Here is a 21,112-nt window from a genome sequence, read left to right on the forward strand (position 1 = left end):
ATTGGAGGAATAAAATCTTACTGCAGTTTATATGAGAGATTTTATGGCAGTATTTTTGAATGTGATGTACTATTTTGGCTCTCTTGCCTTGTAGGAAGTGCAACAAAGGTTCTCCAGCTTGATTGTCCCATGAAGAGAGTTTGAGTAGACTAGATCTGTGCTCTCTGGAGTTTAAAAGGATGTGAAATGTACTGTCTGAAGCATAAAATCCTGAAAGGGACTGATAAAAGATTGTGGGAGTCATAACAAAGGCACTCCAGAAAAAAACAGTAAACACTTTTGGTGTAGGAGTAACATAATGGCAAGAAAAGAACATTTGTTGGCTATTAGGAAATAAAAAGTAGATAGAAATGGGTCTTTTTGTGGTTAGCAATCTGTAATATGTAGTGTGCCAAATGGATAAAATCACTGAAGGTATGGTTGCTAAATTTGCTGATGACACAAAGCTACATGGGAAAGTAAGCTGTGAAGAAGACAAGGAGGTGACAAAGGGATATGAATAGATTAAGTGAATGGATAAAGAGCTGGCAACTGGAGTATAATGTGGAAAAATGTGAAATTATCTATTATGCAGTTTGTTCGAAGTAAGATGCAGCATTGCAGTGAGAAAGATTGAAATAAGCGTGGAGACAGTGGAGCAGCCTTGTTCGACACAGACCTTCACTGAGATTGTTGGTTAGGATTGTAGCTTCCACCTTTGTGAAATTAAGTGCCCAAGCCAGCAAATTTAACAAAGAGAGCAAGCTTTCTTAACAAAGAAAGCTTTATTGCTTGATGTTGTAATGTTATGCGTTAACAATGGAAAAATGTTTTGCTGATTGTATTCTTTTTTGCTTGGTTAAATCAGAATGTTTTAAACATATTAAAAAAAAAATGTGATTGAAATTCATTTGAAGGACCAGAATTGTCGAGATTCTGAAGATTTTGATGAACTGAAGGATGAACAAGAGGAGGAATTCCAGTCCTTATCAGAAGCGTTGGAATCACTCAGTCTCTCTGAGTACCTCACCACTTTGGAAAAGGAAAAAATCGACATGGAATCATTGGTAAATGTTTTTCAGTTCAATATATTTTGAGGGCTTTGTTTTCCCCTTGGACTTGCAACAATTCAGTGCAGTTTCTAGTCAAAAGTTTTATAAGGCTAATATTTTTTGTTGGGTAGTTAAATACTGTTTAATTTTTTTTGTCTGAGCTTTATCTTCTTACATAGACTTTTAATGATATAGTGCAGTTCAGCTTTTTCTTGTTTTAATTGCATGTAAACTTATTCTACCCACCTAATCTCTCTCTAGTGTTGCATTTTATACTGTCCTCCATTAAGAAAAGGGACTGAGACTTAACCATGTTTATCAGTGGTGTTGCAGCAGATGAATCAACCTTTGGAAAAAGATGAATTAATATTTTGCATTCACCTTTCATCAGCTTATTCACCTTTCCTTGCTCATTTTTAGCTCATGTGTACGGTGGATGACTTGAAGGAAATGGGGATCCCTCTTGGACCAAGAAAGAAAATTGCCAATTTTGTAAAAGAGAAAGTAAATGCACAGGTATCATCATATTCCTGAAAGATGCTTGAAATGCTGGCAACCTTGACAATGAAATTAAATTTTAGTTCTTGTAAACACCGTCTGTAAAAGAAAATTGAAACCTAATAGTAATAACATTTAAAAGAAAGGTAGACACTGCATTTTGCACTGCTTTCTTTAATCAAATATTCTTATGATTGAGGTTTACATGGGTGGAGTGCAGCAAGGGGTCCTATAGAGGGAAGGAGTGGGTAACCACACCCAAAATGCTGGAGGAACTCAACAGGTCAGGCAGCATCTATGGAGGGAAATAAACAGTCGACGTTTCAGGTCGAAACCTTTTGTCAGGACTGGAAAGGAAGAGGGCAGAAGCCAGAATAAGAGGGGAGGGGGAGGAGCACAGGCTGGCAGGTGATAGGTGAGAGGAGGAAGGTGGGTGAGGGAGGGGGGCAGGCCATGGAGAGCGAGGCCCAGAGCTGTGGCAGAGACAGATAGGGCCCATGGGTATCTCTGCATGGCGGCGAGGGTGGTGTGTAAAATCAGGAAGAAGTGGAGGGAGTGGCAGTCAATAGAATGCAAGTATCTGGGATCCTTGTTGGGGCCAAACTGGGAGGCCTGGAAACGGAGCTGGAAGCCATGTAGGACAACATGGTGGCGGAGACAAGTACCCAGGAAGGACACGTGGCTTTGGTAGTGAGTCTGGGTGAGCACATGGTCGAAGAGCTGTAGAGCAGCAGAGATCACGGGGAGCAGTGAGAGAGGGCCTCACAGAATTCCTGTTGAAGAGAGGAGGAAAACTTCTTCAGGGTAGGCATATTTCGAAGAGACTTCACAGTGGAGCAGAAAATGGAGACGTAAGATTCTTCAGATGCTGGAATCTGGAGCAACACACACACACACACACAATGCTGGAGGAACTCAGCAGGTCAGGCAGCATCTTGGGAGGGAAATAAACAGTCGACATTTCAGGTCGAGACCCTTCATCAGGACTGGAAAGGAAGAGGGCAGAAGCCAGAGTAAGGAGGTTGGGGGAGGAGCACAGGCTGACAGGTGATAGGGGAGTCTGGGTGAGAGTTGGGGAGGGGGGGGGGCAGAGCGGGGGAGAAGTAGAAGGGTGGGGGGGGGGAAGGTGCGTGGGTGGGGGAGGGGGGATTCCAGGTGAGAGGGGGAAGGTAGGTAGGGGGGTGTTCAAGGTGAGAGGGGTAAAGCAGGTGGGTGGGGAAGGGGGTGGTTCCAGGTGAGAGGGGGACAGTAAGTGGGTGGGGAAGGGGGGGTTCCAGGTGAGAGTGGGAGGGTAGGTGGGTGGGGATGGGGGGTGGGGTTCCAGATGAGGGGGGAGGGTAGATGGGTGGGGAAGGGAGGGGTTTCCAGGTGAGAGGGGGAGGGTAGGTGGGTAAAGTTCTGATTCTCACTGTTCATTAGAGGTAGAAAGTGACTGAATAACCCACCTGTTAGACAGTTGCTATCTAATTTGTCACAAACACCACTCGTGTTTGAGGAGGCTCATGAAATTGTATCAAACATTATCATTACAAAGCCAAATCATTGTCATGGATAGAATGATTTGCAAGAATAGCAAATTTACCACCCATTTTCTGAGCATGTAATTTAGCAGAATAGGATCCCCCTCAAGGAACATTATGTTCTGGTGGGAATGGGTTTATTGTGACTTAAGAATCTTCGATAAGTAGGAGCTTGCTTTGTGCAGAATTCTGAAAATGCCTTGTCCAAGTCATCCACTTCATCCATTGTCTTCTTAACACGAAACTAAATTTGAAACTGACTTAAACGATTATTATGCCGGCAGAGCTGGCTGAACTTTAAATTGCAGGATTTATGAATTCTACCTGTGTTTCTTTTAAATGTTATGTTCACTTTTTTTTTTGCTCAGCATAGCTTAAAATCAGTGGTGCAGTGTTTAATTGAATGCAAGAAGTTTTTAATCTCCGTTTATAAAATAGATAGCACCAGCCTGAAGGAAGCAACACACTAAGAGATGCCTTCAATTTGGAACAATTGAAAATAAATGTTTTTTTTTTGTGTGGAGGTGAAATGTTATAATTGTATGCACCGACAGGCAATAAGTTCCATGTGTGTACAAACATTTTATATTTTATTTGACATTATTTAAAAGGAATATTTTGTTTGGGGAATCTTTATAATTTCTTATGCACTCTCATTTGAAGTGTCCTCAATATTTAGAAACCAGTTAGAGGGTACAAATTCTTGGCATCTGTTTTGTTGTGTAATTATCAGATAAAACCAACAAAGAATTTTATGTGCTTTAGTCTTTTGGCCAAATTAAGCAGAAATACATGACTAACAAGTTCTGTAGCTGACTCTGGTGATAGGCAAAACCCTAATTAGCTCATTTTTGCATCTCCCTGTTACTGATGCTCTTGTACTTTATCACCATAATGGATTTATTTGTAAATATACCATTAAGCTAGTTGTATAACACATTTGAGGATGTTGTATTATCACTCCTGTTGCTGCTATCCAGTTCTTAATTTCTTAAGTTAGATACAGGGCAAGTCTGAGATTTGTATGCTTTTTCAATGATTAAGAAAGTAATAATTGCTGATATAGGTCATTATTTTCTTGAAGATTCAATTAGATATTTTTAGGGCCCCTCTCATGTCACTGTACCCCTACTCACTCCAACTCTCCCAAAAAATGACCAACAAAATTTTGTTTATGGGATAATAAGGATTTTCAGCAAATCTATTGAGTAAGATTTTAACTTTTACTGAGTTTGGTGAATCAATTTCAGTATTTTCTTTGTTTTCACTTCAAATATTTTTACCAAGATTGCTAGAAATAGAAACTTAATGGTTTGTTGAGTTTTCTTTCCTTTTCATTGCAACAGGCAAAGAAAAAAGCAGCAACTGAGAAAAAAGCAGCACTAGAAGCCCTGAAGAAAGCTCAGCAAGAGGCTTCGCAAAAGACCAAGGAGGAAGCTGTTCACATGGACTCATTAGCTGTAGAGAAACAGGGCACGTTGAAGAGAGTGCTGTCTTGTGGTGGAACCACTGTTTCATCTGTCAAAGTTCATTATGACCGTTTTGAAGCTGGTGCTGGCCAGGTAAAGAAAGCTTTAAAGCTTGAGTTTGGTAGTTAGATTTCACCCCCCCCCGCCCCATCCCCCAACCCCCCTTGTGTGGGTGTCTCTGAGTAGGCATGATGTTAAGTTCATCTGGCAGCTGTTAAAATCTAAACTGAAGATCTATGAATGTACTTCATCTGGTAGTAAATTTTGCATTCTGAAAGTTCTGTTGTTTCTCCTGAATTCATTGGATTTATTAGTGACTATCTTTTATTTATGATCCCTAGTTGTAGACTTTGGCGCCCATTGCTACCAATTTCCCATACAGTGAAGCATCTTCTCTGAACCTGTTTTATCAAATCATCACATTAACTTTAAAAGCTTCAATTAGATCACTCTTCAGCTACCTATTTTCTGAACAGAAGGACCCAGCCATAATTTTTTTTCTTGCACCTGGACCTGTGAATAGCACTCCATTTTGTGGAACCAAAGTTTTTCTTTTTCAATCTTTTTATTAGTTTTCAAATTAATACAGATTAATATATAACATCAATGTTTGTACATGTAATGCAAAGAGATCAGGAGAACAATCATGGCATAGATAATCATAAAGGACAATAAAATATAAAAAAAAATCTGTAGATCCAACTATCTCTTAGTAAATGAATATAATATAAAAGAGAGGAAAGAAAAAAAATTATTACATAAATTTAAAAAAAAAGGAAAAGGGGGAAAAAAACCCAAATCAATAAAAAAAATTATAAACAATATACCAAACTAAACAGAAAAATTTAAAAAAAACTGGACTAAAATTTCTAAGTAGAAACAGAGCAATATTGTGTCATCAACTCCGTTCCTCTAATTTGTAAAGTTATTGAAAGGGGATCTACATCATGTGAAAATATTGAATAAATGGACTCCAAATATCTTCAAATTTAAGCGAAGGATCAACAGTACCACTCCTAATTTTTTCCAAGTTTAAACATGATATAGTTTGAGAGAACCATTGAAAAGTAGTAGGGGGTATTGGATCCTTCCATTTAAGCGAAATGGATCGTTTGGCCACTAATGTAACAAAGGCAATCATACGGTTAGCAGAAGCAGATGAATGGCCAGACTCTCTCCTTGGTAATCCAAAAATTGCAGTGATAGGGTGAGGTTGTAAATCAATCTTCAATACATTTGAAATAATGTTAAAAATGTCTTTCCAATATTTTTCCAAAAGAGGACAGGACCAAAACATGTGTGAAAGAAGCCACATTCGATTTACATCTGTCACATATAGGATTTATATGGTTATAAAAATGAGCTAGCTTATCTTTTGACATATGGGTCCTGTGAACTACCTTAAAGTGTATCAACGAGTGTCTGGCACACATTGAAGATGTATTAACTAAATGAAGAATTTTCTTCCAAGTCTCTGTAGGTAAAGATGTCTGGAGTTCGCTTTCCCATTCATTCTTAATTTTGTCCAGTGATTCTGGATGTATTTTCATAATTAAATCATAGATTATTGCTATCAAGCCCTTCTGATAAGAACTAAGACCTAAAATTTTTTCCGTAGTTTCAATTTTGTAAGGTGTCGGAAAAGAGGGTATAGTAGCTTTTAAAAAATTTCTAATCTGCAAATATCGAAAAAAGTGTGATCTAGGCAAATTGTATTTGTTAGACGTTTGTTCAAAAGATGAAAAACAGTTATCAATGAATAAATCACGAAAGCATACTATTCCCTTCCTTTTCCATATGGAAAAAGCTGAGTCAACTCTGGATGGATGAAAGAAAAAATTAGATTGAATGAGACTTGACAAGTTAAATTTATTCAATCCAAAAAATTTACGAAATTGAAACCATATTCGTATTGTATGTTTAACAATTGGGTTAATCATATGTTTACTTAATTTGGTAAGTGCAAAAGGGAGTGAAGCTCCTAAAATAGAAACTAATGAAAATTCATGTGCAGATTGGTGCTCACGGTGTACCCATTTAGGGCATTGAGTTGCATCTAAATCTTGTATCCAAAAAATTCAATATCTGATATTAATTGCCCAAAATTATAATCTAAAGTTAGGCAGGGCCATATCACCATCCTTTTTTAGTTTTTGTAAATATTTTTTTACTTAACCTTGGGTTTTTATTCTGCCAAATATATGAAATAATTTTAGAATCAATAGTGTCAAAAAAAGATTTCGGGGCAAAAGTTGGAATCGCTTGAAATAAATATAAAAATTTTGGTAAAATATTCATCTTAACCGCATTAATTCGGCCTACCAATGATAAAGACAGTGGGGACCACTTAATAAATAATTGTTTAACATGGTCAATTAAAGGCAATAGATTAGCTTTAAATAAGTCCTTAATGTTTCTTGGTAATTTTAACACCTAAATACATAAAATAGTTACCAATCTAAAAGGTAATTGCCTATAAATTGGGGTTTGCATATTTAATGGAAAAAGTTTGCTCTTATTGAGATTAAATCTATAGCCAGAAAAAACACTCAACTGATCTAGTAGTGATAGTACTGAGGGGATAGATTCGTCTGGATTAGAAATATAAAGTAACAGGTCATTTGCGTAGAGAGATATCTTATGAATCTTCTGTCCGTGAGTAATGCCACATATATTTGAAGAGTCCCGGAGTGCAATAGCCAAGGGTTCTAAAGCAATATCAAATAATAAAGGGCTTAACGGGCAACCTTGTCTAGTATCTCAAAAGCCTAAACAAAGGAGATCTTTGATTATTAGTAAGTATTGAAGCCATAAGTATATAATAAATCATTTTAATCGCAGATATAAATTTAGGGCTAAAATTAAATTTTTGAAGTGTAGTGAATAGATAGTCCCATTTGACTCTGTCAAACGCCTTTTCAGCATCTAGTGAAACTACACATTCTGGAATTTGGGATGAAGGGGTATATATAATATTCATTAATCTCCTAATATTAAAATGTAAATAATGATTCTGAATAAATCCTGTCTGGTCTTCAGAGAGAATTTGTGGAAGAACCTTTTCCAATCTAAAGGCCAATATTTTGGAAAATATTTTTGAATCTACATTTAATAAAAAAATAGGTCTATAAGATGCACAATCAGTGGGATCTTTATCCTTTTTAAGAATTAAAGAGAGAGTTGCTTCATAGAAAGATTGGTAGTTTACCCACTGATAGGGCATCCTTAAAAAATTTTGGCTAACCAGGGAACAAGAATATCAGAAAAGAATTAAAAAAAAAATTCAGCTGTATATCCGTCAGGGCCGGGTGCTTTACCCGAGTTCATTGAAAATATTACTTTCTTTATTTCATTCTCCGAAATGGGAGCATCTAATGTAGAACGTTCACTTAAAAATAGTTGGGGAATCTTCAGATCTCTTAAAAATTCATACATTAATGTAGGATCCTCAGGATTCTGATTGGTATAAAGAAGAATAAAATTCTTGAAAGGATTTGTTAATTTGAACATGATCAATCATGTAGGTACCATCTGGTTTATGAATTTTATTAATCTGACATTTAGATAAAGTAGCTTTCAATTGGTTGGCCAATAATTTACCAGATTTGTCACCATGTATATAAAATTGACTTTTATTTTTAAGTAGTAGATTTTCAATTGAAGATGTTAATAATAAACTGTTGTAATTGGAGTTATGTTCTCTTTTTAAAAAGCTCCAGATTAGGAGTATCAGAATATTTTTTATCGATTTCTTTAATCTTGTCAGCCAATATACGCATTTCGTTATTAGTTCGTTTTTTCAATCCAGTGGAATATGAAATAATTTGACCACAGATATATGCTTTAAAAGTATCCCATGTTATCCCACTGGAGATTTCTTCAGTAAAATTAGTTAAAAAGAAAAATGAAATCTGTTCTTTAATAAATTGGACGAAATCTAAGTCTTGTAATAGAGAAGGGTTAAATCGCCATTGTCTGACATCAAAGGATACATCTGGTAATTTAATTGATAAACTTAATGGTACATGATCCGAAATGGCAATTGCATCGTACTTACAGTCCATAGTAAGTGGAGCTAATCTAGCATCAATAAAAAAATAATCAATCCTCGAGTAATTATGGTAGACATGAGAAAAGAATGAAAATTATTTATCATATGGGTGTAGAAATCTCCAAACATCTAAAATTCCAGATTCAACTAAGAAGGACTTAATAAAGACAGTGGATTTGTTTGGCAGTGCAGGATTTGACACAGATCTATCCATTGAAGGGTTTAGACAACAGTTAAAATCTCCACCTATAATCACAGTGTATTCAGTTAAATTAGGAAAACATGCAAACAGATGTTTAAAAAATTTCAGGGTGATCTACATTGGGTACATAAACACTAACCATAACAACTTTTTTATTATGAAGTAGACCAGTAATTAGTAAAAATCTACCATTTGGGTCTGATATTGTCTCATGATGGACAAACGAAATTGAGTAGTCTATAAAAATAAACTCCTTTCACCTTTGCTTGTGAATTTGAATGGAACTGTTGACCACTCCAAAATCTAAAAAAAACGTTGATTATCTTTCTTCCTGATGTGAGTTTCCTTAACAAAAATAATCTGAGCATATAATCTATGAAAAACTCTTTTAAAAAAAAAATCTTTTTGTGCTTAACCAGATTGTTTAAGCCATTAACATTCCATAAAATAAAATTAATAGTCTTATCCATTTTAACAGATTAAAAAACATATGGTGTGTAAAGGGTTAATCTTGGTATATGCAAGTCTTACCAGCAGGAAGAAGTAAAAAAAAATGTTCAAAGAGGAAACAGATATGATGACAATTCAGAAAAATTTGTAGTTTAGCCCAGAAGAGAGAGAGAACCTAAAAACAGCCTGAAAACTGGCCAATAGGCAGCCAGAAAGCTACCCTCTAATTGAACTAACCCCAGTTCTATTGGTGGCTGTAGTCCAAATTGAAACATACAAACTACCCATGTTTTGTCTAAGGGTGAACAGCATAATCCAAACAAAGATATCGAACTAACAACATAGTTGTGAGATTGAAACAGAGCCAAAGGGTGTTAACAGTCGACATTTAAAAAATACAGTTTAATAATTATTTCAGAAAGAAAGCGAACGATCAGTTATTTTGTTAAATTCTTAATTATTATTAAAACAAAATATTAAAAGAAGGAAAAAAGAGTTTTAAATCTAAAAATTAATTGGATAATAAAGCAAGTAGGTAGTAAATCAATGGAAAAACACTGTCTCTTCTGCATTTCTTAGCTTCTAAAATTAAAAGCTAGTTCAAAAGAAATTCTTCGGCCTCTTGGACAGATTTAAACCATTTGCGAGATTCATCAGGTAGTGAAATTCTCAACCTTGCTGGGAATAATAATGCAGGATGGGAACCAAAGTTTGATATAAATTTAATTTAACCCCTCTTAATTTTACTCCCCTTAAAAAGAAATCCAATGCTCTGCATTTTCATGACTTTGTTAATCTGCATATCAACTTTTTAATTATTTATTACCTCTTAATATCATTGCGCTACCGCATGATTTAAACTTTTTTCCATGTAATATATTTAACCCCTTATGTTTTTAAACCAGTTGTAATATTAAATGCTTGAATTACTGAGGATTTTACTGTTTAGATTTGCTGTTTACTTTTTTTTACTTTGATATTGTTATTTATTCTCAGGTTTCCGTGGCTTATCATGGCTTAGATTTTGAGCCAGACAATTTCTTTGCCTTGGGTTCTCCTATCGGTATGTTTCTCACTGTGCGTGGGCTGGAGAAGATTGATGAAAACTACAGACTACCAACCTGCAAGGGATTTTTCAATATTTATCATCCAGTAAGTCTAACTTGCTGTGAACTGAGTTTTAAATGTCACTTTATTACTCTCATCTGTTTGATTCTGAAAGACAGGTTATAGTGTGTGAACTCTGCTGCTGGATCTTTTGAAGTTATTCTTGTTTGTTGCAATATACAATTGAATTTCTTTTCTTTAACTCCATTTATACTCCTTTTTCTTAAATTGTTCATTGCATAGTTTTAAATTATTCTTAAATGCATCATCAATGTATCTAGGACAGTTTAAATTATATTCCTCAAAATCTGCTTGGAAATAAAAAAAAATTCCTCTTGGGCATGGTCTCTGACAAGAAATGCTACAGAAGTATAGGAAAATAATTCTAATCAAATTGCTGATCATGCTTTTAAAGAAAAGCTCATACTGATTTCTAAGAACAACCACAATATACTGTAGATGAGCAACATTTTAAAATCATTCAAATACATAGATTTACACACATGACTTCCATGTTTTTGACTTTTGTTCTAATGTTTTAGGCAAAGTGTCACAATCAAATAAATAGCAACAAAGGTTGTAAGAATCCATACAACTAGTTTTCACAAATTGCTTACAAAATAGGATTGACGTCATAACAGTGAATATTAACTTTGAACCCAAAATTTCCTTGATTACAAATGGCCGTAAGGTTAAATACCCCCTTGGCCTGATGGGCTTTGCTGACATAGACCTTAATTAATAAAAAGGAAACTGGGAGGGCAATCTAGATTTTAATTTCTTGAGTTGCAGGCTGTGTAATACTTAACATGCATGATGGCTACGTTGGTCTTTTTGGCATCTTGCAAATAGAAGCCAGAAGTTGACTCTGAGTATGTTTGAGGTTCAATATTCAAGCTACTGTGTCACCATTAATTTATATTAATTCTTTGCCAGGCAATGTAGAATCAGAGACATTTACAGCACCAAAGGAGGCCATTCAGCTCGCATTGCCATGCTGACCAACATCTAGTATAATCTCCCCCTCCAGCTGCTTGATCTGTCTTGCTTCAGCTTATGACATGCCTGGTGTTCATCCAGTAGTTTTTAAATGCAGTGATGGTTTCTCCTTTCATGTTCCTGTCAAGCTGCAACATCCACTTTGACTGTTAAAGATTTTCTACAACTCTTCTCTAATCCTTCTGTCAATTATAGTAACACTATTCCTCCTCATCGTTAACCACTGTAATAACAGAATTCAGTCCATCCCATTTCCTCTATATGGTTAAGGTCAGCCATGGCATGCTCTCCAACCATTACAAGGTCTATAAATTCATGTATTCAACTTCCTAACCAGTTAAGATGTATTATTAGGAACATTAACAAGTTTGAACAGTTTTAATTTTCCTCTGGGTTATGTATGATAACACAATCTGCAGAAAGATTTGGCCATCAGTTTGTAAATGATTTGATCAATGTAAGGTGTTGCAGTCCAAATGATCAGCTGAGTTTTATTACTACAGAATTATTATAGATTTGTAGGTTGAAGGGAGAGTCCAAATTTAAGACTTGGTCTTCATTCTGTATTGAGCTGCCAAATGCACCAGTTGTTCGGTGCATTGCTTTTTAGCCTCTTTGAAATTTTACAAGGAAAGGGAAGTGCTAAATTTGGATTCTGTTGCAATGTATTGGGTCACTCGAAAGTAGATAATTAGTTGGTTCATGAAATGAGAGATAATGACTGTACTAATTGTAGTTTATATTCTTTTTTAAAAAAAAGCTAACAAAAGGATTCTTCCTCCTCCCAGACTTTGCATTTCAAATATAGGAATTTAATGAAATGTGAAACTGAATTTTAATCCTAGTTTCCATAGACCCATAGAACCCATAGACCATGGATAACTTTGAATAACTAGAGTTAGAAATCAGAATATATTCTCTCGCATTTCTAATGAGAACAGCTAATCACGGCAATATAGAGAATGAGAATGAAGGTGTATAGACTGTTTGGACAGGCTTGATGGCTGTTTGCCATTCTTTATCATTTTCCTACTATGAGTGCACTTCAGAAATGCATCATTGACTGTAAAGCACTAGGACATTTTGAGGTCGTAAATGTTGTACTGATGCACATTGTCCTATGCTATGAATAGTCATGCTCAGAATTTTAGTAAATCCCAGAAGATCTCCCATGAATCTAATCAAAACTGAGGAGACACTGTGTATCACATGCACTCAGTGATATTCCTATGATGGTGCCTGGTGATTGGCTGGCTGCTTGCAAAGGTACCTCCATAAAATTAGTAGCCAATACGCAGTGTCAGTCAGACTTATAATTATCTCTTTAAAAAATACATATGGTAACTAAATGTGATAATGTGTCCAAACTTGTCTTATAGTATGTCAAATTTGAATCCACTTTTATAATTTAAGACAAATGGTGCATTGTATCGCTAAAGTGGGGCAGTATTTAAGGGGGCATGTGCTTTTTAGGACATTGCTAATTTATGTTATTCCTATGAATATTTGCTAAGTTGTTATTAGTAACTATTTCCAAATTTCTCAGAAATATCAGAAGAAATCACCCTGAAATAATCACCTTTTCTCAATGTTTATTATTTAATATTTAAGCTTGAGCATAGTGGGTGTTAAGCATAAAACATGTAAAATAAGGCTGTTGAAAACTCTCAGGACCAGTAAGAAAGTGGAAATTGAATATGTACATTTTTGTTTTCCATTTCTAAGTTTTCCAGCATAAGCAAATACCCAAATTGAGATCACGCAGTAGAAATTGAATTACTGGTTGAGTTATTGGGCAAACGCTATAAAGTTACTATATTTCTTGAAGCTGAGATATTGTGTGTTCTAATTGGGAATACTTATAACATTTAGATTGCTTTTCAGTTTAATAAGGGTATCTTGGCTGTCAGCTGGAACGGTCTCAATAAAACTCTGCTATAAAAGTATTAACTGGCACATAATCTACATAATGCTGAGTAATCTCCCTGCTCTCTTAGTCTGGTAATGCTGAGAAAAGGCAAATTTAAGAGCTTGGAGAGATGAAGGAATTGTTAAAGCTTTCAATATAACATTTTGGTAATGTAAGGAATAGATTATTGTAGTTGACAACTCTGGTTCAAATATTGCCTAACTGTTCAAAATCACATTTTACTTTTAAAGTAAATGGCATACATCAGATCTTTGTGCGTGTGCCATACTTCTGTTGCCCAAGGTCTCTGCCTTATCAGTGTTGCTCTAGCTAGTCTCCTGTCTTGTCTATTAAAACCAGTTAATCCAAAAATCTGCCGACCATCTTCTACCTTGCACCATGTCGCATCATCCCTTTCCCTGCTGTGTTACATTGGCTTACAGCAGTAAAGTCCATCAAGCTTAAAATCATCATCCTTGTGTTTGTTTATATGATCTCAACCCTCATCCTTCCTCGCCACCTCCAGCCATGCTGCTATCCTCCTCACCCCTGGCAGAACTGTGCACCTCTGACTTACCCCTTCACCTCACTTCCTTGTAAGATTTTTAAAACTTGTGTGTGGCCAAACTCAGCCTCCTTTGACTTAGCTTCCTTATGAGGGTTTCTGTGAAGTATTTTAGGACATATTCCAATATTAAAGGTGCAATATAACTGGAAGAAATGCAAACAGAGGAAAGTTACAAATTGAGATCACCAAGGATTAGAAGTCATTGTGCAGTGACCAGGGGGTAAAAAGTGAAAAGGACATTTCAATAAAATGGACAGGGTAAAGAAAAAACAATACCAACCCCGCCCCCCCCCCCCCCCCCCCCCCAATTTAAAACCTGCCTTTGTTTAGAAGGGAAGCCACATTTAATTCCAAATTTATTAAGGACTCCAAGTGACAATAATTCTCCTGCACACCATTGATTTATTATTCTATTTCCTTTTTCAATCTTTTTATTGAATCTCAAATTAATATACATAACAATAATTATACATATGATGCGAAGAGATCGGGATAACAATAATAACAGTTAATATTTATACTCAAAGGAGTAAAATATGTAATCTAGACCTCCCGCTCTCTTGCTAAGTGTACGTAAGGCAAAAAAGAAATTTGATTATATGAAAAGAAAAACTCCTAAATCAAAAAAAAATAATAAGCAAATGCAAACCAAAAACTTCAAAAATAAAACTGGACTGATATTTCTTAGATTAAAAAAAAGATTTATTATGTCGTCAGCTCTGCTCCTCTATATTCAAAGGTTATTGAAAGCGATTCGAAAAAAGTCTGCTTATATCATATGGAAATATTGAATAAATGGACTCCAAACTTCCTCAAATTTAAGCAAAGGATCAACAGTACCACTCCTAATTTTTTCTAAGTTTAAACATGTTATAGTTTGAGAAAACCATTGAAATGTAGTTGGGGGTATAGGGTCCTTCCATTTAAATAGAATGGATCTCTTGGCCATTAATGTAACAAAAGCAATCATACGTCAAGCAGAAGCAGATAAATGGCCAGAATCCATCATTGGTAACCCAAAAATTGCAGTAATAGGATGGGGTTATAGATCAATATTCAATACAGTTGAAATAATATTAAAAATGTCTTTCCAATATTTTTCCAAAAGAGGACAGGACCAAAACATATGTGTCAGGGAAGCCACCTCCGAATTACATCTGTCACACATAGGATTTATATGGTGATTAAAAACGGGTTAACTTGTCCTTCAACATATGGGTCCTATGAACCACCTTAAACTGTATCAGAGTGTCTAGCACACATTGAAGATGTATTAACTAATTGGAGCATTTTCTTCCTACTGAATGTGCATCTTACAGACCTACTTCTTTATTGAATGTGGATTCTAGAATTTTTTCCAAAATATGGGCTTCTAGACTGGAAAAGGTACTTCCTCAAATTATTTCTGATGACCCGACAGGATTTATTAAGAACCATTATTTGCATTTTAATATTAGGAGGTTAATGAATATTGTATATACCCCCCATCTATAATCCCAGAATGTGTTATCTCACTAGACGCCGAGAAGACATTTGATAGAGTTGAATGGGAATATTTATTCAACACGCTTGAGAAATTTAATTTTAGTCCAAATTTTATATCCGTGATTAAATTGATTTACCATACACCTACGGCTTCAATACTTACTAATAATCAGAGATCCACCTTTTTCAGGCTTTTGAGGCACTAGGCAGGGCTGCCTTTTAAGTCCTTTATTATTTGACATTGCCTTGGAACCCTTGGCAATTGCCTTTCAGGACTCTTCTAACATATTTGGTATTACTCGTGGAAAGGGGATCCATAAGATATCACTATATGCAGATGACCTGTTACTCTATATCTCTAACCCGGAGAAATCTATCCCTGCAGCATTATCATTGCTTGCTCGGTTTAGTGTTTTCACTGGTTATAGATTAAATCTTAATAAGAGTGAACTTTTCCTATTAAATATGCAAGTCCCAATTTATAGGCAATTACCATTTAGATTAGTGACTGATTATTTTACATATTTAGGTGTTAAAGTTACTAAGAAGCATAAGGACTTATTCAAAGTTAACTTTTTACCTTTTAATTGATCATGTTAAACAATTGCTTACTAAATGGTCCCCATTGTCTCTATCATTGATTGGCTGAATTAACGCAGTTAAGATGAATATTTTACCAAAATTTTTGTATTTATTTCAGGCGGTTCCAGCTTTCATCTCAATTCTTTTTTGATTCTATTGATTCTAAAATTCTTTCATCTATATGGCAGAATAAAAATCCAAGGTTAAGTAAGAAATATTTACAAAAATTAAAAAAGGATGGTGGTATGGCTTTGCCTAACTTCAGATTTTACTATTGGGCAATTAATATTAGATACTTAATTTTCTGGGCACAAGAGTTAGATGTAATTCAATGTCTTCGATGGGTGTATTTTGAGTATGAATCAGTGCAAGGATTTTCATTAGCTTCTATTTTAGGAGCCTCACTCCCTTTCGCACTTAGTAAATTAGTAAACAAATGATTAACCCAATAGTTAAACATGCAATACGAATATGGTTTCAATTTCATCAATTTTTTGGATGGATTGAATAAATTCATTTTCTTAAGTCCTATCCAATCTAATTTTTTCTTTCAACCATCTAGAATTGACTTAGCTTTTTCTTTATGGAAAATGGAGGGAATAACATGCTTTCGTGATTTATTCACTGATAACTGTTTTGTCTTTTGAACAGTTGTCTAATACATACAACTTGCCTAGATCACTTTTTTTCGATATTTACAGATTAGAAACTTTTTAGAAGTTACTTTACCTTCTTTTCCGATACGATATAAAACTGAAATTACAGGAAAAATTTTAGATTTTAATCCTTATCAGAAGGGCTTGAGAGCAATAATTTATGATCTGATTATGAAAGTACGTCTAGAGACACTTGATAAAATTAAGAATGAATGGGAAAGGCAAGTCCAGGTACTCTTACCTACAGAGACATGGAAGATTTATTATTCTATTTCCAACTCTCTTGGGTAAGGATTAAAAGATAATCTGCAGACTTTGAGTACAGAATTAGTAGATTAGTAAATCGATGTCATAGTATTTAGTAGTTCAGTGGTAGTTATAGTATTGTTTTTGCAGATTTTGTCTTCATAGGCTTTGAATCAACTGGTTATATCGCTGATATTGTTTGAGGACTTGATAGGTTAGAGCTGTCCAGTATATGGATTTGAGAAAGTAAGTCTAGATTAATAACTGGGAGTGAGGTTATGAGGATGGTTAAGTATATACTACCATGACTAAACCACTGGAGACCTGAATGGGGATGTGGTCAATGCTGGATGAAATCATGGAAATTCGAGCATTGATTGTGTTTTAAACCCATTCAGGCAGTAACAAAAATAAAAAGAACTTGTCCAAAAATGCTTCACAACCAATAAAGAACATCTTGAAGATGTGAGAGATATATAACTTGATGTCAGGGATCAGGGAGAATTAATACTCAACTCTCAGAAAAATTAAATTCTTGCAACTTGAACCTTGAACCTCCATACATCACATGGAGTATTGATTTTTTTTTTGAAGGAATTAATGCACAGTTGCTTTTCCTGAAAAATTGTTTTATGTACACTACTCTTGGGTGGCAAAAGGTTTCTTCTAACCCTGAGGCTTGTTGATTTTCCAACCTGAATCTTTTAATTCTGTACTCAAAATCTGCAGGTTAGTTTTTAATCTTCACCCAAGAGAGATCGAAGGAGAACAGTAAATCAACAATGGTGTGCAATGGAATTATTGTCACCTGGAATCCTTAATTAATAAGTTTGGAATTAAATTTGTCTTATTTTCTAAACACAAAGGCAGGTTTTAAATGGGGTATTGTTTATTATTTAACTTGAAATGCCACCCAATTTATCCCATTCGTTGAAATGTCATTTTCACTCTTTACCCCCAGTTGCTGCCAGATGACTTTTAATCTTTGGTGATCTCAATTCATAACTTCCCTATGTTTGCAGTTCCCTCCCTCAATCTTTCCACTCTCCGTGCCTTATAGCCTACCACTTTAATGAAACATTAGTTTATCTCTCTGATTATTTCTCTCAAGTGCCTTGAAGTGATTAAGTTATTTCTTCAAATTAAAACCACTAAGTGTAAGCTGTTGTTGATTTAATACCTAAATGTTGTTTTCCTGGCTGAATTCTTTGATGTTTGATGCACCAGAAGCTGATTCAAGGCTCATAAGTACTTCATGAACTATTATCAGTGCACTCATTGTGGCTTCGTTCCAGCTATAACTCAAAGTGTGAAAAATGTCCCTAGTAAATTGAGACAAAATTGAGAAATACACTCCTGCTTTCCCCACTGTTTATAATTTAGTCCTTGAACCACAAACCAATGTGAAAATGATTTAAATGATTTTTGATTGAAATGCAAGTTATAAGATTGCTGGGTTGTTCTGAAAAGGGCACTTGGATTTGTATTGTTAATTCATTCCAAATCAATCACTTTGAAATATTTCTGAGCAATATATATTGCAAAGTACTGAAATATTTACAGCACAGAAAGACTATTTGTCCCCATAAGTTCATTGCAATCTTAGTGCTCCACATGAGACTATTCCTTCATCTACTTTTGCCAAGCAATCCATCTATTCCTCCTTCCCTGATTTATTTTTTTCCTTCAGCTTTCCTCTTAAGTGCATTTTTTTTTCCCACCTACATTGTAGCAGGTCTTCATCTCAAAGCACTCTGCTCATTAGTAACGATCTTGTATTTATGATTCTTGGTTCTACTTTCCCTTCAGTTTTATACATCTTCCCCATATATGCCCTGTTAAGCTATTTCATAATCACAAATAGCCCTTTTGGGTCACAACTCTATTTTTCATAGAGAAATAAGCCACAGGCCAACTTTTCCTTTATAGTTGAAACTTCTCAGTTGTAGTTTCATTCTAGTGAATCTTTTTTTGCACCTTCCTCAGTGCTCCAATGACCTTTTATGTAACACTGAGACCTCAACAGTTCAATGTACTCCAACTATACAGTGATGAAGCTTCTATATATGATTTATACAACTTCAGTTTTTATTTAAACCTTATCAATTAATAACAGCACTAAATGCATACAGTTTTCTGTTTGTATTACTGTAGTGGCATTTTTGAGCAATTAAGCACAGTTCTGTGGGTGCATCAATTTTGTGTCAGATCTGAGGTCTTGATTTTCAGATACCCATTTCCTTGATCAACAAAGGCGGTAGTGATTTTCATCATTGATACCTGTCTACTGAGATGTAGGAAATGGTCCATTTTTCCAAGTCTTTCTGTGAACTTTTTTGCTGGAGGGCAGTGTGTTGCAGCAGGAGAGGTTGATAGAGGACCTTTGTCTTGCAGCGTTAAGTGTAGGGCGAATTCTCTTGTATGCTGCAGTGAAAGCATCGATGATGACTTGGAGCTTGCTCTTTGAATATACTTAAATATAAGCATCGTCTGTATACTGCAGCACAACTATAGAGGTTTGGATAACCTTAGTTATGCAAAGTGATCACTGCAGATTGAACATCTACCCGTTAGCTCTGAAGGTTAGCTCCACTCTTGTGTTGTTTGTTGGAAATGAAATGCAACATTGACTCTTTCCTTAATTTCTTTATGTACATCTTAGGGAATAGGTTCATGACCAAATATTGATTTTTAAAAGCCTACAGACTTCCCTGCCACCCCACCCCCCCCCCCCCCCGCCCCCATATCTACCTTGACTACACCTCCTTCCATCTTAGTTCCTAAAGATCCCATTCCCTTCACCCAGTTTCTCCAGCCTGTCATATCTATTTTGATGATGACTTTGCATGTCAATGCTTCCAAGATGTCTTTTTCCTTACAGTGCCTTCCACCACACTCTGAAATGATGGGGCTCTCAACCACAAATGTTCCATTTCATGCACTTTGCTCTCACCCCTTCAGCTCCCAGCAGAGCAAAGATAGGGTTTGTTTTGTCCTCACCTTCCACCTCACTGGTATCTGCATTCAACAAATCAACTTCCAAAATTTCTGTTGCCTTCAATGAGATTTCATTGCCAGGCACATCGTCCCCTCTACTTCCCGTTCAGAATTCTGAAGAGACCATTCCTTCCAATGTTTGCTCTTCCGTTTCCACCAACTTGTAATACTTTCCCATGTAACCACCAAACTTAAACTTTAACCTTAAACAAACTTCTCTATAGCTGCTGCCTGACCTGCTGAGTATCTCTATTGTTTTGTTTTCATTTGTATGTTTTTATGGGTTAGTTTTATTAAGATTGTATTTACATGAAATTACAATTAGGATGCTAAATTTCTGCCTCAACCCAATGTTTATTCTGGCATTTGTCTTTGATCTTTTTTGTACTTTATAGAATTAAAAAAATATTGTAAATGTACACAAAAGTTGACTAGGAGTTTTGAAGATGTCCGTTCAGTTTCGTGTTTGTTTTCCAATATTAGCTTTGATGTTATGGTGATCATTGACAAGATTTTTAATTTGGGTTTACTTGTCCACTATGTTCATTTTATTTCACGAGTGTCTCTGCAAGATAACATTGAACCTGTTTGTATTTTAATGAATCAACTCTTGTAGGATAAATTTTGTAATTTTTCTTTGTTGCTATAACTGCTACTTGTTAGTCAACCTTTTGTGTTTACTTTCTCAGTTGGATCCTGTGGCATATAGGATAGAGCCAATGATTCTCCCCGATTTGGATATAAAGCCAGTCCTTGTACCACATCATAAAGGCAGAAAGAGACTACACCTTGGTAAGTCTTTTACATTTTCACATTTGATGCACCAGAATTTGCAAATGCAATTCAGTATTTGTATTCAGAACTATGTAGTTAAATTTAAATTTGCTGTGCAAAATTATAATCAAAATGTAACTTGCAATTATCAGATGAATATGTAGCTCTTCAAAAAAGAATTTGCATCTGAACACGTTAAATTATTTTGAATATTCCCCAAAGTTGTGGTTATGCTTACAACAATAGACATTTTAAAAATAATTGCCAGTAATATTTGATTGTTTTTCCTGAATTGGATTATTTTTCTTGAAATTTGAATGTGCCAAATCCATATTATTTCCTCTCAACATGAATAAAAAGATATTGTCTCAGAACAACCAATTTCTTGAGCAAAAGGTAAATGTCTTGATTAAATTTGAAGCAAAATTGCAGTGTGTGCAGTCTTCTAAAATATCCACATTTTGAGTTTTCCTTCTGGTTTTGATTGCTTTTATAGTAAAACTGAGCATTCTTGTCTATGGATGGTGGAGTGATGTGCATAGGGAGTTGTTTAAATGGGGAGGAATGA

General features: G+C 35.3%; 1 protein-coding gene across 1 annotated transcript in view; it reads left to right on the forward strand.

Annotated features, from left to right (window-relative positions):
• Positions 1-21,112, forward strand: part of sec23ip (SEC23 interacting protein) — a 90,709-nt gene that overhangs the window by 33,216 nt on the left and 36,381 nt on the right. The window contains exons 11-15 of the mRNA XM_052026856.1: positions 897-1,046; positions 1,452-1,547; positions 4,396-4,611; positions 10,218-10,373; positions 20,460-20,562. Of these exons, the coding sequence (XP_051882816.1) occupies positions 897-1,046; positions 1,452-1,547; positions 4,396-4,611; positions 10,218-10,373; positions 20,460-20,562 (721 nt within the window). The remainder of the gene's footprint in view (positions 1-896; positions 1,047-1,451; positions 1,548-4,395; positions 4,612-10,217; positions 10,374-20,459; positions 20,563-21,112) is intronic.

This window comes from Pristis pectinata, chromosome 12, assembly GCF_009764475.1.
Source record: "Pristis pectinata isolate sPriPec2 chromosome 12, sPriPec2.1.pri, whole genome shotgun sequence".
Taxonomy (NCBI): Eukaryota; Metazoa; Chordata; class Chondrichthyes; order Rhinopristiformes; family Pristidae; genus Pristis; species Pristis pectinata.